Here is a 27,918-nt window from a genome sequence, read left to right on the forward strand (position 1 = left end):
GGCTCAAACCGTTGACCTATACATTACAAGTTTCAAGTTTATTTGTCATATGTACATGTCAGTAACAGAAACGCTTTTGTTAGGGGATAGACTGTATACAGCATTAGTAAAAATGTATATATAAAGAAGCATATAAAAAGAGAGACATGAACACAGTTAAAGATGAAAGACAAGTGAAGAAATGAAAAAAATTAATCTCAGCTACAAAAATATAAGTATTTCATTGTATTTTTACAAACTCTATGAATAAATAAAGCAGACTGTATTTGCATTGACTCTAGATTGGTCTTTATTCGAGGATGTCTAAGTAGTTTTCCATTTGAACACAGTAGAAGACGTCTGGTGTGGCTCATAACTCAAGTCCATCCCTCTGCCGCAGATACTGCGCTAAGAGGAAAAGAGGGGGTCTTTTGGATAATAAAATGTTCAAAAATGAGTCATTTACACAACCTGAACGTCTAAAGTGTGTTTGCACGTTAGAACAGAAACGTATTGTGTTGTCATTAAATGAAAACAATAGATTCGATGTCACGGCGATAATTTAACACAATCGCTATGCGTGGTTCCCCCCGCTCGTTGAAATGGTACAGTCCATCGGCTAGTCAGGGACCGTCCCGCAAACAGCGACTGTATTCCGAAAGCGGTCCGTCTGCTTCAGGCAGGGTCTCAGATCCGAGTCCCTCTTTTACCCCTTTTCCCCCCGATTTGAACTTTTCCCACGTCTGCTGATATCGCACATTTCCTTGGGAATAGAGAAGCGTCCGTCAAATCATTTTTTCCCCTCAACTCTGGGTGTTTCAGATCAGATTTAAAGGGCCACCCCATTGGGGTGTGTTTGAATCGTCGGTAGATCTTGGAGTTCCTCTTTTTTCGGACCCTGCGATGGAATGACTGGCTGTAAACCATGAACAAAATGGAGAACAGGGCTCTGGCGAACTGTTTTGAAGAAAAACTGACGCTGTCAGAAAAAGGTACGTCAAATGAAATGAATTATTGCGCTCGACGTGTCTACGAATGCGTGGAAATCCCCCCCGTTAAAACGCACGGGTGGTCCAAGGGCGCTATGCTCAATATTTCACGTCACTGCCATGTAGGAAATCCAGATGTATAAAAAACGACCAGCACAGTTTGTAGATGTTCAGAATAGCTTTGTTCTATTGTATTGTTTTTTGTTGTTGTTGTTGTTGTTGTTGTTGTTGTTGTTGTTGTTGTTGTTGTTATAATTATGTGCGTATTGGTGTGTGTGGTTTTATTTGTGCCACCTGTCATTAAAACAATAAGCAGAGGCCCGTTACGCATGACCTGGTTAACGGTTTTCGCGTTATAAACTAATTTTGGGAATATATTGTCTCTTGTTTATCATAAGTTTTGGATGTATGCGTCGTTTTGTTTATTTGTTAAACTACATCTGTGTGTGTGTTTATGTAATTAGGATCCGCGTTTAAGCGCATCACCGGTATGCGCAAAAGACGTCCGTGCGCAGGTCTAATAACCTGTTAAACATCCATCACAAAACGCACTGTTGAGCACACAATAAAAGCTTAAATGTTATTGTTGCAGTCATCAATTAGGCTGGAATTAATCGATATCTTCTGTGCGTTTTTTGTTGCGTATGTCAAAAAACATTTCCTATTGACATGCATGTGACTATAAGGTAAATGCGAATTAATATCAGATAGATTTGAATTTATTTCGATTTTCAAGGTGCTGGTGTAGTTTTATGGTTACATGGTTAAATCCGTAGGTTTGTTTCTTGAGCTTCAACATCATTTTGTCCTTGAACAAGATGTCCATCCCAGCCTTCTCCAGAGAGAGTGTCGCTGTGTTCTGTTGTGTGAGATACAAGTGATGAACAGATATCCGGATACATTCACTTTTTACTGGATTTGTTCATAAAGCTTATGTAATGGCCAGGTGTATGTTTCTTTAGACCCATGTCACAAATGCATGCATCATCTAGCAATTGTTGCAAGATCAGCATTACTAGTCTAATGAATTTCGAACTCGTTTTTAATTCGGGTTAACTCTCAAAGGCTCAAACTGTAGAAACAGTCGGAAGAGAATGTATCTCAGGATCATAACACATTCCTGTGTGATGACTGTGTACAGAGACATCCTTCTGCACGGCTCTGTCTCTCTCTTACAGTATGAGATCTTTAAGGCAAAGTCGACGTCTGCTTTAATGTCAATTCTGCCACATGTACAGTAGAGAGGATTGAAATTGCGTTACTCAAAGAACATTAACACAGAATAAAAATAAATAAAAAAGATACGGATAAATACAGAGGATTACGTATATGTAAAAACATAAATATTATAATATTTATTATCATTACGTATAAAAATAACTTTAAACGTCCTCGTGGAGACATTGTATTGTATTCTGAGGCTCAGAGAGAGAGAGAGAGAGAGAGAGAGAGATAGCATCCTCTGTGCGGCAACATTGATTCCTTTGTAGTGGATGTTTTGGCACCAGGACTCTCCAAGACTGAACTTGTTCAAAGGGACAGTGTTTCCCCCGTCCCAGATGAGACAACACTGCCCGCTCTACAAAGACTATCAGATTTTCTGTATTCTGTGCTTAAGAACGTGTTTTAGTCTGTTTGCTGCACTGGTGTAAAGAAACCAAATCATTGATTTGAATAATTCTTACTGAAATTATGCAATAATAGATAATTTCATCTGTATCATCTATATATCTATAACCATATTGTACCGAGTAAAGGAAGTAGGCGTTTTGTTGTCTGTGGCCTATAGAGTCTATTTTCCATACTTTTTACCGAGACGTCTTGAAGGTTTGGAAACTTTAATATCTGTCCAGAATGACCAGCTCAGAAGATTACGTAGTATTCTTGCGTCAGGTTTGCCAACAATTATTTTACCCAACAGACAGCAGATGCTATAAAAAGCATGTTTCTATCTGCCTAGAGAAAAATCTAAGTGTTCCTTCTCCTACAGATGTGATTGTAACTGTGTTTTTATAATGTAAATCCTACAATCTCTAATCATAACCAACGCTTTCCTCTTCTAAACATAGATCCTAGAAACACATATTTTACTTCCGCTTTCAGTGGAAAATATGAGTGAATTGTGGCATGTGTCACACAGTTGTGGCTTTAGTTTGGTGTTGCAAGATGTTGTTCACAAGTAATTGTGACTGTTTTTACAGGAATGTCATTATATTCAAAATTATAAAATCAAAAATTATAAAATCAAAATTGGCCCCATGGCTTTATGGGTCATATCACCAAGACCTCTAATCTATGCCCACTTTTCACAATCAAATCAATTCCTAATGGATAAAATCAAGTATGTCCTACACTCTTCTTTATTAAAATATCACGTGTCACTCAAAAATATATAAGATTAAAGTAAACTAAATTGCCTTTTGTAACCCAACGTTTCATAAAGAAGCAGTAATTCACAAAGGGAATACAGAGATTTTCTCAGACACTGTCCTTAGACGACTCTTCTCTTTTTTAAATAGCACATTTGTAACGTTAATCAATATTAATAATTTATATCAGCAGAACAAAGGGTATGGCTATGATCTCTAGAGAGCACACTTACTGACAAAACCTTGTATGCAATGTAACCAAAGCATCTCCCAAATGTATAAATGTTAAATTTAGTTAAACAGCATAGCCAAAGAGATCCTAAAATATTTTTTATAGATGTCAGGCTGATCAGAGAATTAGATTAGAAAGGAAGACCATCTTTATATTAGCAATCTGCTTTTGGAAGTAACCATATGTACCCCGGTCCTACTCGCCCCAATCTGCACAGGCCTCGAACCGACATTGGTCTGGATGAGAGACAGGCGCTCTAACGAGGGATTGTTGCTAGCGTGTCGGGAATGAGGTTTTACTCGCACAGCTCTCTCTCTTTGGCCTCCGTTAAACTCACTCCCGTTAACCTCACTCCCATCCGGGTCACCGCACCAATGTTACCATTCCAACTCACCCCGTTCTGCGAATCGGCGTCTCTGTCGGTCGGGGAGTGAGGTTTACTCAAGCAGCTGTCTCTCGCTGGCCTCCGCTACACATAGGAAGTGGGGAAATGCTGGATCCAAGGACACCTGGATGTCGAAATGACCTGCCTGTCCTTCCTTCCTCTATCAGACGTATCACTAACCTTTAAACAACCTCAAACAGGAATATGCATGAGATGTAGTCACTTTAACATGCAGCGAGCCGGTGCACTCTTAAAAAAATAGGTGCTTCAAAAGGTTCTTCGAGGACAACATGATATAGTTTCAAAACAAATGGAGCCAGATCTGATATGTGATGTGACATTTTTGAGAAGTGAGTTTCGCGGCAGAGTAAAAATCCATCGGCACGTGTCGTTTTCGCACCATGCCACTGAAGCTGCTGATCTTTTCACAGTCTTCTGAGGGAGGAGTCACCTACATTTGTCGTTCTTCCAATTTTCATGCCCCTGCAATAAATACTGCAATAAAATATTACTGCCAAGGTATGGCAGCCGCCAGCCCCTGCCATACCCAAACCACACCCCTGTTTCTGAGCTAACAGTGTGAACCCTTAAGTCACAGTATTTTCATCCTAATTTATAGTTCTGCTTATTCTTTAATAATGAAGTGTGTCATCTGCAGAATCCAGTTTTTGTTTCAGTGTCTGTATTGTAAACCAAGTAAGAATTCAGTCTCGTTTTCCCGGTGCACACGGTGGCACAATGACTGGATCTCGGCTGCAGGAAGACAGTGGAAATCTCTTACGTTTGCGAGGTGTGGGAATTCTTCTTGTGTTGGGACATGAACAAAACAGGATCTCCTCAAGGCCTGAAGATTTGAAATAGGCCGGAGAATGTTGTGTTTACCAACATGATCTGAAAACGAGGTCAAACTATGAATAATTTCTACATAATGCATAGTTTGTGTAGTTCCACAATGTCTTTAATGATTGGTTAAATATGCTAATTTATGCAGATTTGTCCATTGTAATAGAGAGTTTTACACACCAGCAGCAGTCTGGGTTTATTATTTTTCAGCTTTTGGTATTTCTCAATGCTTTGCTCAGCGTTTTGTCGTGCCATGGTTTACAGAGACAGTAGCATTTCATGTACGTTTATTATGACATCATCTAAACAGACGTTAAGGAGCAAATGTTGGATAAAGTAGTACACCTTCTGAAGTTTCTTCTGTGATATAAATCCTGTAACCCAGTGTTTTTCTTTGGACTGTTCTCTCAAAGTTTGCTCCAGCGGTCTACAGTTTGTGTTTATTTTTTGACGCTTTGTTTAAAGGTGGTCTTGTGGTCTTGGGAAGGAAGTGGGATCGCTGCGGTGTGTTTTGTGAGACACCAGTGTGCTAGGACAGGACACAAAAGAATATTGACTGACTTCTACTTATTGTACTTGTACAGGACAACAGGACAACGTTAGTCTACAAAAGACAACAATTCTGTCATGATTTATTTACCCTCATGTGGTTCTAAACATAACAAGAAGATATTTTGAGGAATGTCAATGTTGTTTGGTTATAAACAGTCTTCAAAATATCTTCTTTTGAGTTCTGCAGAAGAAAGAATGTCACACAAGTTTGAAATGACATGAGGATGAATAAATGATGACAGAATTTTCATTTTTGGATGAACTGTCCCTTTAATGGTATTCTGAATGAAGGTTGACAGGGTTGAAACCGACTTTATTACAAACGTATGATTTCTTTAGTGTCCAAGACCATTTGATAGCTTTGAGGAAGGAAACTAAGAAATTATTTTAAGAACTAAAAGACATTTTTTGTCCAGTATGCTGTTTATTTTGTTTATTCGAGTATTTTGTGCACATTGAGTAATGTTTGTTAGTTTCAGATGTTGTTTAGTGTATCTTGATGTTTAAAGTCTTAATGGACTTAACAACAGCTGTAGTCACCAATGTCATTTTGACAAGAGAAGTGTGTGTGTCAGAAAGTGAAAACAGGTTGGTAACATGTGTCTGTGTGTGTATCTGTTGAATGCTTCAGTGTGGTCACAGGACTGGACGGCTAATATTAGAGTCACAGCTGCGCAGTGGGTTTGGACCCCACAAACCCTGTGCTCAACATTATTCCTGCCCCAGACTTCACTAAAACATTACTGTTGTTCCAACTTTCAAATTTATATGTTTTAATTATTTGTTTAAATATTGTGGATATATCCTGGTCACCTTGAACCTTGCCTTTAAATCTGATTTCAGCAGTGGTAACATAATCTAAAACATTTCTCACATCTGTTCTACACATATAAATGCTATGGGAAATTTGTACATGTGTCGTGATCTCTGAAGGCGTGTACTGTTGGGAATTCAGATGTTGGCAGACTCTAAAATTCTTTCCCTGACACAAGCATCACATCTGCTTTCATTTGACATTGTTGTCTTCAAGAATATCTTCTGTCACCAGCATTGTTTCACGTGTGGCCGGACACCTTCCTCTAGTGACACGGCGCAGCTTTCTGTTAGTGATGATCAGGTTTGTTTTAAAACGCGAGTCATGGCGGCTCGGGTAGGTGGCGTTATTTCCTCTTGCCTCTTGGCTTTGAAGTGACTCAGTCGAGGGCATAACACATCCTTCCTCAATGAAGGAATGACCTCAGTATCAAGTGACTCCTAATGGAAGGAACATGCAAGGAAGTCTGGGAATAATAAGGGCATTTCCTCTTAAATATAGAGCTGAGGACTCTGTTTGGCTGCGTTTAGACAAACATGTTTCTTTTAACCAGTTTCATTACTCTTAAAGCTTGTTTTCGCACTTTAATTCCAGTATGCATATTTCAGGATATCCTGAAATATCTTTTTAGTTTTAAAAAAAGGATTTAATGAGCAAGTGCAAACTGCTGTGTTATTTGCTGTCTTAATTGTATTTTTAATGTTTGCATTGTCAGTACCAATGTTTACATTACTCCCTTCGTCTAAATATTAAAAATTTGGCAAATGGTGAGTTGCAACTTAAAAAAATAAGTTGCATTCGCTCTTCAAAATAAAAATAAAAAATAAAAAATAACCTTTTTTGTCTAAATGGCTCTATTTTCATTCTGTTTGATAAAAGTTTATTTGTGGTGAATAAAGGTTCTTCAGATTATAAATAGGTAAGAAAGAGATGGTTCTGTAAAATAACTTTGACTGAATGGTGAACCAAAAATGGTTTTTCTTTGGCATTGCTGTGAATTTTATTGTGAATTTTTGTTATTTTTAAGAGGGTTGAGTTTAAAACTAAATCTTTAAAATTACATGGTTTTGCAGGCTATGTAAACATATATATATATATATTTTTTTCCAATTCACATTAGCAAGCATCTAATAGTGATTCATAATTTGAGCTCTCAGGTCAGCTTTTGTGAGAAATATCAGTTTGATGTTCTTTGACTACATACATTTAGATTGTAAAGGCAGATTTTATGCACATTTGATAAAGATAATATCCCTTGTTGAAACTGATCTCAGTTCAGAGACTTTTGCATGTCTGCTTTGTAATCCATCACCATTAGTGCTGTGAAATTCTAATATCCTACACTAAACATCAATTAAAGTAAATGAGTTAAAACATTTATTACTGCCGATTAGATCCACACAATTGATCAGTCGCACAACAAACCAGCATGAAGCGTTGTCATCTCGCTAGGAGACCAATTACAGAAGTAATGGTGTGATATTACGCTTACAGACAGAGTTTTGCTTTAAATGCTGCTTTGTTATGTCTGGTATAAGAGGGAAACCGTATATAACACCACATACACGGCAATCTCACAGCCATCAAGATATATAGACATACGTTGTGTTTTTACAGACTTTCCCTTTGTGACGTCATTCAGTAGCAGAGCTGAAGAAGCCTGTTAAAATATTCAAGATGTTTGAATGATTCAAGCGTTCGTCTGGTGTTCTGTGTTTCAGGATCTGTGTGTGTCTGCAGGTGTGTGTTAAACCCGCTTCATTCAGCATGCTGACCGCTGTCAATCCAGCACATGCAGCAGAAGAACTATCCTAAATCTCTCAGGAATTCATAACTATTGCACGAGGACGTTTATTCGTATGAAACGTTGTGAATCATACATAAACAAGCAATTACTAGAGAAAAACAATACTGAAGCCCCACCCCTGACCCCGTCCCAAACCCTTACGTCACGAGAGCAAAAGGAAATCCTACAAAAATATACGAATGAGATTGTATTGCCTAAATTAGCCACATGGTCAAATTGTTTGGTTTTCACCGTGAGATTGTGTTGGAAGAACCCGAGAGAAACAGCTTTTCAATGTTCTATTACACAAAAAATGACAAAAAAATCTATGTCTAGACAGAAGATAATTTCTGCTGGTTTGGTAGAAACGATTGTTATGGTTTGTGTAGCACTGATGCACTACGAGTCTTTAGCTATCACGTGGGCTTACGCTTTATCAGATGTACACACTTTCTGTTCTATCTTTTTTTAAGATAGAGATCTGTGCTCTGTGGAGCTGTGTCGTTTTAGGACACTGTGCCTTTTCTGCCCTAAAAAAGCCCCCGTTGAATTTCCATAGGAGGAATAAAAATTACCATGAAAAGTCAATGGCGGCAAATTTTGAAGCGGACGACTCCTTTAAATATATTAAATAACGTGTCTGCTTCAGTAGATATCACGAGGACACAAATAGGCCACGAATGCCAGTTTTCTGAGAATGATCCGTGCAGCCGCCCTGTATAATTCACTGTGCGTTAGCAAAACACTTAGAATTGAATTTTAGCATTCATTTAAAAGTACAAATATGTTTATCTGTCCTTGTTTAGCTGTGGTGGTCCTCTTTGTCATCGATGGGTCTGGCAGATTACAGGTGTCCTGTGCTCATGTTGTGCTCTGTTACCATCCACACGCACAGAGGAGGACATACCGCACATGCCTGAGGTCCGAATGACCCAATTCCATCGAGCCATGTGCTCTTCTCTCTTCTGTACACACACATACAGACCTGTGATAAGAGTATCACTGACCCACTTCACAGCAGACCCTCGAGAGTTATTAAAGAGAACTGCTTTCATATACGGAAAACTACAACATTACAAACACAAATTTTCAACTTTTGTTAATAAAAATCTTCCCTACAAACTGGATGTAGAATATCTTACATTTGCTTCAGAAAGTAGACTTTTACTTCTCAGGGGAACGTCTGTAAATCTCAGCTCCTTTTATGGTTGATTAGGGATTGTTGGGTCTATTTTTACTCTTGAGCATCCGTCTGATGCAGAAACCTGAACCCTGATGGATCCGTGTCTGTGGGCTGAGGACTTTAGACTCAGATGCAGGTGTCTGTGTGATCTGGCTTGTTGAACACGGCTGTGATGCCCCCTGCCAGCTGTAAATCTAAACTCACTTTATTAAATCTGTGAAACCTATTTAAATGAGATTTCTTGGCATCTTTGTAGTCTTCTTAAAGCCAAGAGCAAGTACTCCGACACAGAGACTGTCAAAAAGATTTTTCGTCTGAAATGCTGGATTGTTGTTTACCTTGTAGATGATCCGTCTAGACGTGTTGTTAATGTTCCTCATGCTTTAGTTCTGATTTAAAAGCTGTTTTATCTCATTGACCCTCTGTCCAAACATCCCCAGATCACAGATCTCTTTAACACACAGTTCTTGGCTCTAATCTTGACCTCGATCAAATATCTTCACCCAGTGCATCTTGGAAGAATATAGTTCTTCTTAGTTGATGAACACAACACATGTAGTAATCCATTTTTTTTATATTTCTACTCAATTCCATTAATCCTAATAAAAAATACCATGTTTCATTATTATATAGCAGTAAAAAAGATTAGACCCCAAAAATAACAAAATCATCATTTATTTACCCTCATGTGGTTCTACACAGAAGATATTTTGAGGAATGTCTCGGTGGTTTTGTGTTCATACAATAGGAGCCAATGGGGTTAAATGTTGTTTGATTATCAGCATTCTTCAAAATATCTTCTTTTGTGTTCTGCAGAAGAACGAAAGTCATTTTGTGGATTGACACGAGAAAATTCACTTTCATTCTTGGAGAACTATTTTTTAAGATCTTTATGCAATAGACACATCATTGTAAATAATAACTAAACACTGTTTTGGGGGGGTTTCTCTTTGTTTTTCATGGAACAACTGACTTTTGACTCAGTCTTGATTTAATTTAATGTTGTTCACTTCCGGATCGGTGGTTATCCCATGTGATTTACTGATACGTAAATCCTCAGTGCTGAATCTGGTGTATTGTTCTGATAACACATTTCTTTCTGCTCATTGTATCTCACAACATGCATTATGTGTTAGCAGCTTAATTACTCTTGTGATGTATTCATTCATTCTTCCTCCTAAATAGAGTAATCACACATCTGACCGTATCAGCTTCTTAGCAGATGAAAAATGGGATGCATTCCGTTTCTTCCCGGGGCCAGATGGAGGGGCTTTGTTAGTTCTGACAGTTTTCCCCCTTCAGTTACAGTACAGGAACAGAAGAGGAACATTAGCCCACCGCTAACCTTACAGACACAACACGAGACCTCCGGGGCAAACTCACGAGGGAGCTATTATTGGACTTTGATGTATAGCTTTTCTTTCTCAAGAAGAGTGAGAGATCTCCTCTCTGAATGGAACATTCTCATAACAAAGAAAAATCAGGGATCTCTTTAATATCTCAGTTGTTTCTTCAAGGCCTCGGCGAGATATACTTATAGTTACAGTACAAACATATGTAAACTAATCGTGTACTTAAAGTTAATTCAATCACAGCAGTATGTGATAAAATAAGAAGTAGTTATCAAAGTATTTTAAAGTGAATATACAAATGCAAATAGTTATAATTGAATACGTCAGGAGCTGTTCTGACTCAATCTTGAGTGATTTTGTCTTCTACCCTTGTTGATTGACAAACATTGATGAAGAACTTTATTATGCTCCGCCCCTTTGAAAGAGTACATAACTAGGGATTTTGAAGTTACTACTTTGGTTTATGGAGTGTCCAACAATAAGTTTATTATGAAGAGAGGGTGTAAAAACACTATTACTTCATAACAATAGGCATTTATTCTTACCTTACTTCTTCACTGACTCTCAAATGATTCGTTCCGTGATTCATCTGTCTAATCCCCTCCTTTCTGATGTGATTGGTCAGATGGTCTAGTTAGCTGTGATTGGTCTATTGCGAACGTGGCTCAAGAGATCAAGTGTTTGGGGAAGAAGAGTGAAGATTTTTTGCGGGCAGTTTAGAAAATAAAAATTAAAACAAGCATCCCACTGACCCGAACACCTACAAGAGTTAAACAGTGGTACATGAGGTTCTTTTTGGGTTACCATGGGTTGTTTTGGTTGGAGATGCAATGGATTATTTAGACTTATTTATACTCCATATAAACAGTAGACCGGCAAGTGTTGTTTTCCCTTCTGAGCAGCCTTGCGTCTGGTTTAAGTCTTTCTCTCATGGATGCCATGAGGTCTGCACTGAAAACAGCTGCACAACCAAAGATCCCAGAACACAACTGGAGAAACACAGACTGACCCTCGAATGAAAAGCGGATGTTTTGACCCGGAGCTGACCTCATGTTTACCCTGTGTGTGCTCAAAGGTCAACTATGTTTAACGTTAAATAACCCTATTGATAAAAGCAGTAAACTTGGTGTGACACCATACAGACGATTGACACGAGGTCAGAGGTCAAGTGGTCTAGTCGATTTTTGATTTTTGAAGTACAACTACACTATAGTATTTCTGTAACACCACATACACATATGACACGCAGATGTTTGTACTTGCAGACCGTTACTTTGTGTTGCCATCATTGATTTGCCCACTCGGTCAGTTAAAGCCCTTATTTTTGCTTCTCTGAGGGTCTCGCTGTTTCTGATAAAGGCGTTCAGTTCATCTAAATCTCTTTTACATGTCTGATGTTTTAACACATTTAGTCGGGCAGTTAATAAATGATCAGTTTTAATCCTGTGATCGACATAGATTCATTGCATGATCGTGATCATGATCTCATCTGAAAGCCCACAGAAATCATGGATTTCTACATGATAGTGTTCAGTTAATCCTATAAACACTTCTTTGTAAATTTGTCACTTGAGAAATTACTTTGAGCTGTTGATAAATGTCTTCTGAAATATAACTTTTATCTCTCTTTCTTTGTTCTCTGTTCTGTCACTCCATCAGCTCTCACATCTCCTCCAGGGACCGGTGACACGGTTCAGAAAGACAATGAAATGGACAGCGAGATCCTCAAAGCTGATGACACGACCATCACAGACTCCTCCCTCATTACAGACCCGCCCTCAAAAACAGAGCCAATCAAATCTGACCCGAGACCCAATACCCCTGGAGGCACTTCCCCCTCACCATCAAAAAAAGGTGAGGATAGTTACTGATCCACCCGTTAGAAAAATTTCTTGTGTGAATCCATGGACACTTAATGGCTGATGTTACCCACAACTCACAGCGAGAGGGCGGAGATAGTGACGCCCCACTGCATTAATAAAATCAAATAAAAGATGTTTCACTTAATTAACAAATGTGAGTAAAATAAGGAATAAATAAACACTTAAATGCAAAGAAGAGGATGCAAGGATGCAAGGCTTATGATGCTGGGTGCAAGGCAGATGGGTTGCCGTGGCAACACCTCCATCCACTTAGATTAAACAGTGATGTATGTTTCTTAACAGAAGGATCGGTACATGTGATAAATGTTATCAGGAGAATGTGATCAAAGTAATCCCTGACTCATCACATTTCTCTTTAATGCTAAAAGCACCTCTGCTGTTAGAGAGCTGCTGTCATTGTTATCCCGAATCAATAAATCCTTGACAGGAACAAAATGGAAATGTCACTTACATGCCTTTGATTTGCAAGGGAAGAGTAAGAAAAATGACTCTGTATACGTATGTCTGAGGTATCGATCTGCAATAAGCTGATTCTGCACTTTTCTTACTTTATCACATATAAAAGATGTCAAATACTTAAAAAAATATATTTTAAAATACTGAAACAGTTGGTTGTATTCATATACAGTATGTAACAATATAAATTCTGTGAAGTACTTTAGTGAATGCATAAATGTATATACAAGTTGTGCATCTTGAATCTAAATATTTGTCATACACAAATATTTAAAGGGATATTTCACCCAAAAATGAAAATTTTGTCATCATTTACTCACCTTCGAGTTATTCCTGACAGATCTTGGGTTATTCCCCCCCCCCCCGACTCCCATAGCAGGAAAATTTCATTTTTTTCTGTTGAACCAGAAAAGAAAACATTTTGTAGAATGTAGGACAGCAAACAGTACTGGGGCACTTTTGACCTTTTGACATTTTTTCCTACATTTTCCTGTATTTTTGGGAGTCAATGGGGGGAAAAATCTGTTTGGATATAAGCATTCTTCAAAATATCTTTCTCTGCGTTCATCAGATTAAAACAGGTTTGGAACAACTCGAAGGTCAATGTTGACAGAATATTCGTTTTTGGGTGAAGTATCACTTTAACTGTGAACAAGAATTGTATATGCACAGTATGTTTAAATACTAATGTAATGTATTTTTATTGCTTTCTCTTTAACAGATGGGATAAGTTCAGAGCAGCGTCAGAAACAGGCCAAACAGAGACGAGAGGAGAGAGCCAAATATCTGGGTAAGACACGATAAACACAACTGTCTGTCGTCCTGGGACAAGTTTAGTCCTGTACAGTTAATGATACGGTCAGCCTGCACAAAAAATTACCCAGCAGCACCTTAAAATACATGAAAATAAAGCCATTAGAACTAAAGAATTAATGTAATGATAATATTTATCCAAATGATAAACAGTTCCCGTGTGACATGTGAGGTGTTTGTCATTTGCTTCAGCCAGTACATGACTTGTACATGCACTTTACTGATGCTGCGTGACCCAGATGTTTCTTATTTATACATGGTCAAATCATCATAGAATCTTTTCTGTAAACACAGTCTGATGTGATTGACACATGTGCTTGTGGTTTGTGTTTACTGCTGCAGACCAGAGAACGCAGGAGCAAGGTAAGATCTGTCAGCTAACTCGAGCGCACCATTTCCATTCAGTCATGTGCTTCTTGGCTCATTTGTTTACTTTGGTTGTGTCCGTTTTTCTTATTGATCTTCCTTAAGTTACAGTTTTGTAAACATCACGAGTAAGCGATATTCCATTGTGAACAGGCTTTTATTTTGCACCATTCAATCCATGTTTATTCTCACTGGTTTTCCTCTAGTTAAAGGGATAATTCAACCACAAAAAAACAACTTTGTCATCATTTGTTCAACCTCATGTGATTGTAAACCCATCTTTCTTCTGTGTAACACTAAAGAAGATATTCAGAAAAATGTCTCAGTGGTTTTGTGTCCATACAGTGGAAGTCAATGGGGTCCAGCGTTGTTTGATAATCAACGTTCTTCAAAATATCTTCTTTTGTGTTTTGCAGAAGAAAGAAAGTCGTCCAGGTTTGAATCGATACAAAATTGTTTATTTAAATGATTATAAACAAAACAATATAGGAATATACATGTGATTGATCAGACTTTTATCACATTTCTGCGCTTCCTTTTTAGTTGAAAAATGTCAAACCTTCATAGGTAGTTGAATTGAATATTGTAAAATATGTTATATGTATATAAAATAATAAGGAAATATGTAGCACGTGCAGTTCTGTGATCATTATCAAACATGATGTTGTGGTCATATGAGATGATGTTTGTTTAGCACATAATGAGATCAACACAACAGTATCTGACATACGCGAAGACACCATATAAACATACACAATATCATCCAACAAATGATTATTAAATGCATATTTTATGTCTCGGTATAGGAACCATGTCTTATATTCTCAGTCCTCCAGGCACAGAATAAAACTGTGCCATAATTAAAGTTAGTTTCTGTCTCAGATTAAATGTAATTACGTCTGAAATGAGCTCGACTATCTCGACTTCACATTCAGCTGTAGAGAGGCTGATAAACCGGCTCTTTTCTCCACATGTGGACCAGAGCGTCACAGGCTCTACTGTATGTAGTCTGACATAATAGCTCAAATAGTAAAAACTGTAGCTTTACAAATCTTGCGTGTACAAAGAACTTAAGCTGGTTTAGCTTTCAGAATGAAAGTGAGGATTGCAATGTTGGATTTTAGCAACTCTGAGCTGTGCTGGCATTAAAATCTGTTTTGTCATAAAGCATACTGTATAAAACTATTAGGATTAGCGGACGTGTTTAGCCGCTGTTTAAAGTGAAAGCTGACGTTAATCTCCAATGAGAATCATTACATTATTTATATTATTACATTTACAATGAATAACATGATTTCTCTACAGTAAGAAGCTTTTTTTGTGATTTACAGCACATCTCATCCTTAAGTTTCTTATTTTATTTGATATAAAATTGAATTATTTGATATTTAAAGTCTTTAAAGTAAAACAGGGTAAATACAGTGACAATATTGTGAATGAAAGACGGTTCTCCGTATTTGAATTCCCCAAGTCAAATCCCATCTGGACTGCTGTGTAGATGTGTGTAGTTATGGTTGAGGGACGGAAAAACAGGAAATTCCACAGTGTGATGTCTTTAACTCGGGCCTGCGAGCAGAATTCAGCCAGCTGTCGCCCAGCACGCCCGCACTCTTAAATAAAGAGCTTTGTTTGACTTTAAATTGTAAGACGAACTTTAACTCCTTTGTGTGACCCCTCCTGACACAAATTTCAAAATGCTGTATCGTCATTATTGAGAATGAAAATCTAAACCAAAGTTTATATTTGAATGAAGCAACTACATTTTTTTTTATTTTATGTTTTCTTAGATTTTCCCGGAAAAACAAACAAACAATATAATGTATATAGGCTATTTTCTTTCCTGGTTTTGACCCTTGATGTTGTGTGATGAGTAGGTCACATTCAGACTCGGAAAACACGCCCTCTGCTATGATTGACAGTTTTGGATATTAAATCACTGCTGTTAGTTATTCTAGCAGTGTCACAATGTCAAATTTTCACTACACGAATGCTCTAAATACAGTATTGTCGTGATATCTATTGTAGAAAAAATTATGCTTTTAGTCAAATTCACCTTTAATCCAACCTAACGGCAATTCATAACTGTTTTACGAGGTGGCTTATTCGTATTCATACATTGTGAATCGTACAACAACATACGATTACTAGACAAAAAGCAATACTGAAGCCCCACCCTTAACCTCAAAGTCACTGACGCGATAGCAATTCGAACCAAAATGTATGAATGAGATCACAAATTCAAACGAATTTAACCACTTCAGAAAATAGTTACTTATTTTTTACGAGTTTTTGTTGGATGAATCACACTCAAAATACAAGTTAAAATACAGAAAGAAAGTTTATAACAATTGTGACTTTAGAGGCAAAATTTTAAATCAATGCTTAATAAATGAAATAAATGAAAACAATAAGGTTGATATTGGTTAAAGTGTATAAATACACAAAGGAATGGTGTAAACATGGTAAAACCACTGTTACTTGCACTTGTGTGTTGTGACATTGTGGGATTCAATACAGTCACCACTGCGTCATCTTTTATTTCCGGAAAGCCTTCATCTTTCTCAATTCATGACTTATATACTTATAACTTATACACGCTTGAGCAATTATTGAAAGACTGTACACAGAAAACACCGCCTCACTGTTCTCCTCTCGTTCTCTCAGCGACGAAGAAAGCTCAGTGGTTGGAAAAGGAAGAAAAAGCTCGACGTCTGCGTGAAAGTCAGCTGGAGGAGCGCCGGAGGAAGCTGGAGGAACAGCGGCTGAAGGCGGAGAAACGGAGAGCCCTGCTGGAGGAGAAACAGAGACAGAAACTGGAGAAGAACAAGGTCATTTAATGCTCATCACATGCTCACTTAACACAGACCTTTAAAGTCGTATCTCAGACAGTTTACAGAATTACAGAATAGTAAAGTATCGCACCCTTCAAATATCCGTAGAGTCTTTAGTTTGATCACATTTCTAAAAGACAGATACAGCTGTACGGTTCTTTCTGAAAACATACGACTTGTGCGGTTGGCGGGCAAGGTGGAAACAAAACACAGACATATGACTCAGTTTCACTTACCGCGTGGGGTTCATGTCCGCCAAACACAGCTGAACTTCGTGAACGCAGTGCTCTCTCTCTTGCTCCAGCTGGTTGACGTGTGCGCATGCGTCTTCTCCCGCTCTCCTCGGTTGACGCGTGGGCGTACTCTTTCTTCTCCCTCTGGCGGGTTGACACGTGGCCGTGCTTTTGTTGTTACTTTCCAGAAACCTATACGAACGCTGGGGGAGTGTATCGAGCACAGAAATACTGCGCCATACGATCATGTGACTGTCTTTGTTTTTGCAGGAGAGATATAATTCCGCCATCAAGAGGTCAACCAAAAAAACCTGGGCGGAGATCCGTCAGCAGAGGTGGTCCTGGGCCGGCGGGTTAAACCAGACCTCACGCAGAGAAAGTAAGTGTCACCCGTCATTAATGTAGAAGAATAGATATCACTGCCTGTCAGGACAATAATACAGATACCAAATCATTGTTCTTTACTTCTTAGGTGTTAGATTCAGTCTTTGTTGTGTAAGGACAGGTTTAAACCGGTGCTGTTTTATTGGTGTGTTGATGTAGGCAGATTTTAGACTTCACCCTCTGGTTATCATTTTGTTGCTTGGTGATCTGCTTTGAGTTTTAGTGCTTTTACATCGATGTTTGAGGGGGGAAACCATCTTATGACAATTTCACCACCACAAATCTTGATAATCATTGACATCAACATCATTTCTATTAAGTTTTGTTTCCTTTGAACCATCGATGGATTTTTTTTGTAGAAGATGTGCTGGAGGTATTGGGTTCAGGTGTTGGATAGATACTCACCTGTCTTCATGTAGACCAGAGAATAGATGTTATGAGATCATAGCAAAGGTGTTTTACATCAGCGTGATTGATGTTGGTTTTATTGCTGTTTTATGTTTAGTTATCTAGTAATAAAAGGGTTAAGATAATATAATCCTAAATGAAAAGATGCAGTAGTGATATATTTGCCAAGTTGACCGCTTTGAATTATTGGCATTGTTTGATAGACTCTATTCGCTTTATTACGCCAGCTAACAGCTTTGTTAAAGGAATACAGTTGTTTAGTGAATTTGTGTTCACAATGTTTAAAAAAAGTGTAATTATTTTAGAATAATATTAAACTCAATCAAACCAATGACATGGAAACATGGGAGTTATTAAGTGACTAAAAACCTTCTTGCATCTTGGGATATTTTTAAAGAATGTCATTGTGTGACTCTCTAGTTCAGCTCTCCAAAAAAAAAAACTAGTAACAGTTATTCTTAAAAAATAATTTTACTTTTTGTTTAGATTCTTAAGCTCAAAGTGTGCCTAAATCTTTAAAAGTTTGTGCTTTGAAAACATTGAGAGACCACTCCATTATTTTTTATTTCTCTAAATATACTTTCACAGGTATGTGTTTAGATATAATATTTTTTGTTCTATTGTTTGAGCTACTGAACGATATTTTCCCCAATTCCATTTAAAAATATTGTTTTTAGTTCACATTTATCTGCGGAAAATGAAAACAGTTTTCAAACCTAAAATACTGCAAATATTCACTTTCATTTCTTAATAATGCTAAAGTGTTAACATATTTTAAAGAAGAATTACAAAAAAATGAATATTTGATGAAATAACACAGAATAACAATAGTAACAGATTTTATTTCTTTTACGGACACCAGAATGAATATAAAAATACTGAATGAAGCGAATTTTAAAGTGGTTTCTTAATTTTTCCAGAGCTGTAAACATCAGTCTTCCATTACAGAAACCTGCATTTGACATTAAAAATAAACCGCATTGCTGTGTTACAGGAAGTGATGTAACATCATGTTAGTGTGTTTAGGGTTTTCTTTTGTGACTCTGATTTTGATTTATATATCATCTAGATATTTAACATCAGAGCACCTGTCTGACCTTTAGTATTTGAGGTGATGATATAATTCCCTTAAACGTGAACATCTGTTAAGTGAATCATGATGTTAAAATGGTTGTTAGCATGAAATTTCATCTTACATGATGACGTGTTTATGTAAGAATGAACGGACCCCTCCAGCTACCCCCGCATGAGTCTCCAGGAGTTTTTTTGGGAGTATTTGGCCCTCTCTCCCGTCGCTCGCGGGGTCAGTATGAACGCTGTGCTCTCTGTGTTGCGCTCTGCAGGCAGATGCTCGGCCTCCACGGTCAACCTGCCGCGGCAGACGGAGTCTGTCATTAGCAACAGGCTGTCCAAGTCCTCGGCCACGCTGTGGAACTCACCTTGCAGAAGTAAGACCGGAGCGGCTCACCTCCCCGACTCCTCCCCCAAACCCCCGTCTGGTCTTTTGGTTTTTCAGTTCAGTTTTTCATGACATGATTTTCTATTTTTTATTTCTGGTGGTCTGTTTGCTCGAGCCTGTGCCTGGTGATTGGTCCATTCTCACACCATCCTTGTTCACCCCACCTCCCCTGTTTTCATGTTGCATCGTGGGTAACCGTTCAGTGCTCTTTTTGATTGGTCCTCACATTGTTACATCATCGTCTGGTTCTTTTATTTGTGGTCTAAGTGGTGAAAAAAAATCCTTTTAGTTCATTTCTTTCTGAATTTCTGTGTTCAAAGCCATTGTATTCACTCCCTGATGTGGGTCGTGGTGTTTGTAAGTCTTAAAAATATAATGTTATGGAATGATGGACTGCTTTTTAGGTGTTTGCTATGCTTGAAATAAAAAAAGGTTTTTATGATATCAATAATATTTTCTTTTTTACTGGTCTTAAGTGGAAAGACAATCTAAAATAAAAAAATTCTGTCATTATTTTACCCTCATGTCCGAACCTATATGTGACTCTTTTTTCAGTGGAACACAAAAGAAGATATTTTGAGAAATGTCTCGGTTGTTTTGTGTTCACACAACGAAAGTCAATCGGGTTCAATGTTCAAAATATCTTCTTTTGTGTTCTGTAAAATAAAGAACGTCATACAGGTTGGGAATGACATAAAGGTAAATAGATGATATATATATATATATATATAATATATTGATAACTGATTTTGCAAAACCAAAATTTCAATCAAATTTCAGCATTGTGCTCCGCATGAGAGTTTGTGCCTGTATAGCTCATGACATGAAAATCTACTTCATCTTTAGAAATGACCTTTCAGAGATATGACATCACTATAGTTTATATGTCATTTAAGATTAACACCTATGTTCCAGTTCCAGAGGCTTTTGGCCATATCGGCACAAGCATCCTGGAATTCGAGTTGTGTAGCTGTGCATTGACTGTTTGTTTGTGTATTGTTTGCTTGAAAATTGTGTGGAAGGATGAATCTATAGAATATATAGAGATCAGTCCTTCCGTTACAGTAGTTCAGCGTTTTGCCGCAGTGGGGGAGAAGAAGGCAGCTGTTGCCTAGCAACGGCCGGTAACCGGCCGTCACGAAATGTTGTAAATTTCCTTGTGTTTTTGAAGCATAAGAGAACGACCTTGTTACTTTGTGTGACGCTACAATGAGAACAAAACATGAAAAAATGAAATGCATTGTTAAGATGTAACATGGTTGTCAGTAGTGTGTGTGTGTGTGCCTGAAATCTGCAGTGTGTGTGTGTGTTTGCAAAGGAGCGTGGGATAGAAGACAGATTTTGTGGAGGAGTGTAGACGATGCCACAGATTCATCTCCAGCATCCCTGAACATGTTTTTCTAATACTGTATGTATACAGTAGAGATGCATCAAACCTGTCCCATCTCCACAAACCCAAATCTGTCATTCAGTTGTGTTTGTCAACTCATTTTAATGTTGTTTTCAGAATGAAAATTTGCAGAAAACAGTTTAACCCTTATTAATTGTTTGTCCTAGGCAGCAGTGTAATGCCAAATAATATGCTCTGCTTTTCAGATTTGTCTCCCACTTCCACGAAAAAAAGCTTTTAAAAGATTTAAATGATGCTTTTATTTTAGTCGAATTAATATAAGCTTGGACATTGGTTAGATTTAGGAGTAGAACAAAGTAAAAATCATTGTCTCACATTTAAATAGCGTCTAAAGTCTGGTGTGTATGAGCTTATGTTGTGTGTGTGTCACAGCTCTTTGGAAATTTGGAGATTGCTTGCAACTCAATATTCACAATAGTGTGAACAGTGTAGAGTACAAAACATCCTCACTGAGGATTACAGAGCGCTCTGATTGGTCAAGCCCTCAGTCAGGTGACTGCTTCATATACCTGAGGTCCTCTGTGGAGTGACCTGCTGTATGCGTGTACTGTATGTTTGTGTGAATGCTAACAGTCGCTCTTGTGTCAGCCCGCAGTTTACGCCTGAGCCCGTGGGAGAGTCGTATCGTGGAGAGGTTGATGACGCCCACTCTTTCGTTTCTGGCTCGGAGTCGGAGCGTGGCCACTCTTCAGAGCAGCAGCGACCCCAGTGAGTCATCCACACACAATCCATCACATCCCATTTCTGCCTCCACAAACCTTAACAACATGGGTTGGATGATATTTGTCTGATCTCAGATCAGTGTTCCCGCTCGGCATCGGCGTCTCGTCTGAGCGCCTGCTCTCATAATCATCCTCACCAGCACAACACTGAACGCTGGAGAGTTTCAGCCAGCACGCCTGACATCACACAACGCCAATCCAGACGCAACTCAGCACAGGTAAAGCCAACCGCACAACCGTTTTTTAACATGAAAACTCTCTTGAAGGGGCTGTGACAGGAGTGTTCAGGATGTTTGTATGAGTTTGATGGAGTTCCCATTTAAAGTAAATAAATAAAATACAGCTTATAACAGAATAAAATGTCAGTTTGCCAAGTCTGGTCTCCCTTCACAATCCCCTCAGAACATGATTTATATCTCAGCTGCATATATGTAGAACTTGGCCCCTTTTGATGTACAAACTGTCAATATAATATTGATAATAACGCATTACTGTTTCCATCTAGCTTGAGAAGAAGAAGAAAGAAAAGAAAGACAAAGAAAGAGAGAATCTTAAAGAGAAGAGTGCTTTAACTAAAGAGAAGGTGCAGAAGAAGAGACAGTCTCAATCCATCACTAGAACGACACCAACAACAACAACAACAACAAAAGCCAGGTGATTCATACACACACGCACACACAAACACACTGTCTCACTCACACTCTGACATTCTGTAAACTCAGTCAGACACAACACACACTAAGATCAAACACACGCATGTGTGTTACACGAGTCCCCATAAGTGTGATTCAGTGGATTCAGACTGAAGACCCCATCAGGATATAAAAGAAACAAGAACACACTGATATACAACACACACTGTCTCACACACACACAAACATAAACTCAGTCAGACACAACATACACTTGATTTGACTTGACACTAACATAGACACTCAGACACAACACACACAACACACACACTGATATACAGACACACACTGTCTCACACACACAAACATAAACTCAGTCAGACACAACACACATATACACACTTGACTTGACACTAACATAGACACTCAGACACAACACACACAACACACACACTGATATACAGACACACACTGTCTCACACACACAAACATAAACTCAGTCAGACACAACACACACTTGACTTGACACTAACATAGACACTCAGACACAACACACACACTGATATACAACACACACTGTCTCACACATACACAAACATAAACTCAGTCAGACACAACACATACACACACACTTGACTTGACACTAACATAGACACTCAGACACAACACACACAACACACACACTGATATACAGACACACACTGTCTCACACACACAAACATAAACTCAGTCAGACACAACACACACTTGACTTGACACTAACATAGACACTCAGACACAACACACACACTGAAACTCACACACACAAACATAAATTCAGTCAGACACAACACACACTTGACTTGACAATTAGGACAGTATAAGTACAACAAAAGCATAAGTGCGATCAAAAAGAAGACTAGTCTCATATAGCCTAACACAGTATATACGGAACCATTCATTCATACATATACAACACACATTGTCTCACACACACACAAACATAAACTCAGTGAGACACAACACACACACACAGACCCTTGACTCGACACTAACAAAAACACTCAGACACAACACACACACTGATATACAACACACACTGTCTCACACACACAAACATAAACTCAGTCAGACACAACACACACTTGACTTGACTTGACACTAACATAGACACTCAGACACAACACACACACTGTCTCACACAAACATAAACTCAGTCAGACACAACACACAACGCACACACAAATACAACACTCATGCTGTAAAAAAATCCACATTTTTAGAATTAAAAATATATATTTTTATTTATTTAAACATCATGTTTTCAAATGAGGAAATAAAACATACGTAAGATTAAGTCAATGTTTGACCACTCTGTTATTATTGTTAAAGCAGCTACACACACACACCACATGCTCTTATAGCCCCAAGTTGTGTGTTTCCAAATCTTGTGTTAAATGTTAAATGTTGACTTCTCACGAGGCAAACAGAGGCTCTGATCCAACCCTGCAGGGACTCCAGCAAGCTGTTCGCTCTTTTATACAGCGCTGTGTTCCACTGCTTTGTAGAAAAGTAATAAATTAGCCATTAAATGAATTTGGTTGTGTTATGATCTGCCTGTGTCCTGACTGTTGTCAGCCACAACACCTTAGCAACCGCATTACAATACCCTGACGACCACGTCATCTCTTTTTAGCTCAAATACGAAAGCTAAGAACAGACCGTCATCACCTGCCGCGTCCAGGAGTCGCCCTCTCTCACCCAACCCCGCACCCAAAACGCCCTCGTCTTCTGGCCGGACCCCTCCTGGCACCAAGACCCGGCCTAAGAGAGCTCAGACCCCTGCTCGCGTACAGCCCCCTGCAGTCGCTGCCGTCGCCGTGGAAACAAAGGAGCCCGGTCAGGCTAATACCCCTAAGGATACAAAGAGTGAGTACCATCGTCATGACGACCAAAGCAAACAGGCACTATAATGAGAGCGGATAAATCCACCAGACAGCTTTCTGACTTTTGTTGCTTTAGTATGTGTGAGAGTCAATGACGTGATGCTTTTTGGAAGACCCTCATGAGTGTGTCAAATTCATGACGCGTTACATATTATGACCAATTTATGACCTCTTTGTGATTTTTTTATGAGACAGTATGAATAAGAAAACTTATTTCAATTATTGAACAAACTTTCTTTCAACTCTTTCATAAACTTCTCCCCCTTTTTTAAAGGCCCCGATGTGCCTGACATCACCGTCTCCTCCGCTCCGGACACGCCCTCCACTGCCAATCCACCAATCACAGCAGCTCCTCAAACACCAGAGGTGACCAATGCATCTTCACGTTCCCTCTCTCCCGAACCCAGCCCGTCGGTTGCCAAGACGACAGCCGGTACCAACGACCCGGAGGAGGCGGCCCGAGTTCTGGCAGAGAAGAGGCGTCAGGCCCGTGAGCAGAGAGAGCGAGAGGAGGAGGAGAGAAGAGAACAGGAGGAGAAGAGCAGGTCAGCTGCTCAAACACATGCTGACTTTACTGTAAAGAGGTTACTGTAGATGCTTATACTCTCTCGTCTCCAACAAGGGTGCTGCGCGAGGAGCACGGCAGACGTGAGGAGGAGGAGAGGAGGCGCAGGGACGAGGAGGCACGATTTATGGCCGAGCAGCAGCGTCTGCAGGAGGAGAGGGAGGCGGAGGAGAAGGCACGAGCCGAGCAGGAGGAAAACCTGCGTCTGCAGAGACAGGTGAGCAGTGCATTGTGGGTAATGCATGAGTGTTTAGAGAATGTGAAAACACGATCTGGAAACTAAAATGATATTTAAAGTGCCAAACATTGTGGGTTCGATCCCAGGGAACACACTGACTGATAATAGATGAATAACTTAAATTTACTGTACATTTGTACAAATTCTTCCAGATTTCTCACTTTTTCAATGCAAAAATAAAAAATTATCAACTCACACTCTTCTGTATCTTCACATGTGAAATAAAAGCTTTGTGCATTAAGTTGCCAGAGGCACAGACGGAAGACGGTGGATTTATTATATCTGCTCTTAAGTCTCAGCTATCAGCCCCGGGCGGCTCTTAACTCTCACATTCAGAGAACTGAATGCACGTACACGCACAAACACACACACTCAGTTGTGCTTTGGTTTTTTTAATAATGCAGATCAGGTTTAATGGGACTGTCTGTGGATCTCTGGACGGATCTGTGGTGTCTGTAAAGCATCATTTTTATCTAAACTGGTTCGGAATCAGACAATATACAGATATAAATAAATACAAGAAGATTAAACTTGATGCAGTGTTTGCAGTATTTAAGTAAGCAGTATTTCCTGTAGCTCAGCGTTTAGAGCATAGTGCCAAGATCATAGGTTCGATCTCAGGGATTGGACATACTCAGGAACAACTGCATAGTATCATGCAATGTGAGCTGCTTTGGATAAAAACGTTTGCCAAATGCGTAAATGTAATGTAAAGAATTTGGATTTGTATCACTGTAAGATTAAGCTATAAAAAATGCTGTTTGAACACATATAAAACATATTTTATTTTGTGATTGTGTATATCATCCATAGCTTTCATAAACAGTTGAAAGATACTGTGTCTTGTATGATGTTTTTCTATTTAATGTGTTTTTTTAAATTACTGCATTATTATGAAGTGGCAAGGTTTGGCCTCTGCTGACCCCTTGTGGCAGAAGAATGAAACGCCCAGATTTGTTTTTAAGTCCGTTATGAACCACATACTTGATCAATGTTCAGATTTCCATAAAAAAAGCTATGGCTTGTTCACAAGTTGTTTTAAACACATAATTTTAAGATGTTGTGAATATATTTTTGATCAAGGTGTCACATCATGGGACTTATGGGTAATTTGTGTTCCTCCTGCCGCTCATTTTGTAAGCGGCGCAAAATTCATGGTTTCAAACCCCAATACACACACATACTGATCAAATGCACCTTGTGTGATGGATTATGGGTAATGTAGGTTCATTCCTGTCTTTGCAGAGAGAGGAGGCCGAATGTAAAGCACGTGAAGAAGCAGAAAAACAGAGAATAGAGCGCGAGAAACATTTCCAAAAGGAGGAACAGGAACGGCTGGAGAGAAAGAAGGTGTGAGAGAGAATTGAAAAATGGAATAAAGAAAGATGAAATGTTGGCGATTTGTGACTAACATGTCTGGTTCCCCCGTCTAGCGCCTGGAAGAAATCATGAAGAGGACACGTAAGAGTGACGCAGGTGGACAGGTGAGACATCTTTCCACTAAATCTAAATATATCTCACAAACACAGACAGGCAGGAAAATAAACCTGGTTTATCCGTCTCTGTGCAGAAAGATGTGAAGTCACCGGTCCAGGTCAACGGCAAAGTGTCTGACAGCGGTAAACATTTGTAACTCTTGGCATTACACTTATGATAAGAGAGTTGTCAGTCAGTCTTTGCATTAGATGTCCGCTGCACTTAAATTGTTAATAAAATGTTATGTTATGTATAGTAAAACGCTGTTATTTCGCTGTCTTCCAGTAATCCAGAAAAATCCTTCCGAAACTCTCCATAGTGCTGCGGCAAATTGTAACCAATCACAGGGAGACTTAAAAACAAGGTACAAATTTTCTAACAAAGTTGTATTTTCCATCCTTTTGAATCTCTCTGAAAATAACTTCATAATAACTTGATAAAAGTTTTGATTTACATTTCCCTTTCAGCTCCAGGGACTCCGCCCCTGTGATAAATGGTGTCCAGCCAGGCAAACATCATAATGGATTGTCAACCAATGGGGACGCAGCAGAGTTTGAGGAGATAATCAAGCTCTCCAATCACAGTGGCAGTAGTAACCACGGGCAGAGCCAACCTAAAGACCCAATCATAGCTTTTGATGGAGGAGAACAATTTATGATGAAAACGGGGCCTATTAAACCACAACATGTGGCAGGTATGATGAACGAAATACAGTACACAGAAAATAAATGATTTTATAATCATGTTTACTTCTGTCCAAACCCAGATGAAAATGTTTGTTTTTCTGTTTCCTGTAGAGGTTCTGTGAGAGCGTGAATCCGTCTGAGGAGACGAGAGAGGAGAAGCCTTACATTAGCGCTGAAGAAGAGCATCTGCTTCCACCTGTCACGTGTGCCAAACCAACAGACAAAAAAAACAATGCGCAACGCTATATAGACATTTCTGCGGGAGCACTTTGAGGAAGTGAAGCGAGGGGAGGGATCCGAAAAACCTGAACACTTATATACATATAAACCGTTTGCATAAGGTCTCTGTCTATTTCACTGTGTGTCATGGTGCAACATTGTTGAGTTTCTTTAAAAAGTCACCTTAAAAGAGTCTATAAATAATGAGTTTTAGCAAAAGATAAAACTTGGAAATTGACTATCATTATGATATTGATTATTGTCGTTGTTGTTGTTATGACGTATTGTTGTTGTTCTTTTAAGTAGAAAAGGTGTGTCTTGAATTATTGCGTTATTTAACGTGTGGAGCGTCGGGAGAGGGTGATATACTGTATGTTAATGTATATTTGCCTGAATATGACAGACCTGTGGAATAAATCTTTATGAAAGTGTGTGTGTGTATGTTTTATGATATTATAAACGCAACTTAAGTATTAGAGATTGTTTTTAGAATATTATATTTAGACGGTTTTAGACTATTTTAAGACAATGTATGTCCAGGACTCTTACAAATATCTGATAATAATATGATTCATGTGCGGTTAATTCATGCACGTCTGTACCTTTAAACGTCTAGAAATAGTTTACCAGTCAGACGTGCAGAATGTTTTATTTTTTACAAATAAATTACATTTTCTGAGATCTATGATGACACTTTCCTATGTTAGCCAGCAGGTGGCAGCAAAGT

The 27,918-nt window shown here is 38.7% G+C and overlaps 1 protein-coding gene across 4 annotated transcripts; it reads left to right on the forward strand.

Moving 5' to 3' along the window:
* The first annotated feature begins 638 nt into the window (after positions 1 to 638).
* map7d1b (MAP7 domain containing 1b) lies at positions 639 to 27,622 on the forward strand. 4 transcript variants are annotated; one of them, XM_056741459.1, is made up of 19 exons: positions 639 to 971; positions 12,144 to 12,338; positions 13,545 to 13,613; positions 13,979 to 13,999; positions 16,667 to 16,830; positions 17,337 to 17,445; positions 19,202 to 19,306; positions 21,317 to 21,436; positions 21,526 to 21,668; positions 21,956 to 22,104; positions 23,758 to 23,990; positions 24,282 to 24,552; positions 24,630 to 24,789; positions 26,056 to 26,160; positions 26,244 to 26,294; positions 26,381 to 26,429; positions 26,572 to 26,650; positions 26,754 to 26,980; positions 27,084 to 27,622. In XM_056741459.1, the coding sequence occupies exons 1-19, from the start codon at positions 905 to 907 to the stop codon at positions 27,092 to 27,094; spliced, it is 2,328 nt and encodes a 775-aa protein (XP_056597437.1). In that variant the 5' UTR covers positions 639 to 904; the 3' UTR covers positions 27,095 to 27,622. The 4 variants fall into 4 exon arrangements, with proteins under 4 accessions (XP_056597437.1, XP_056597439.1, XP_056597438.1 ...); XM_056741461.1 differs by lacking the exon at positions 19,202 to 19,306; XM_056741460.1 differs by lacking the exon at positions 13,979 to 13,999.
* Positions 27,623 to 27,918: the final 296 nt, after the last annotated feature.

Source organism: Triplophysa dalaica, chromosome 25 (genome assembly GCF_015846415.1).
Source record: "Triplophysa dalaica isolate WHDGS20190420 chromosome 25, ASM1584641v1, whole genome shotgun sequence".
Taxonomy (NCBI): domain Eukaryota; kingdom Metazoa; phylum Chordata; class Actinopteri; order Cypriniformes; family Nemacheilidae; genus Triplophysa; species Triplophysa dalaica.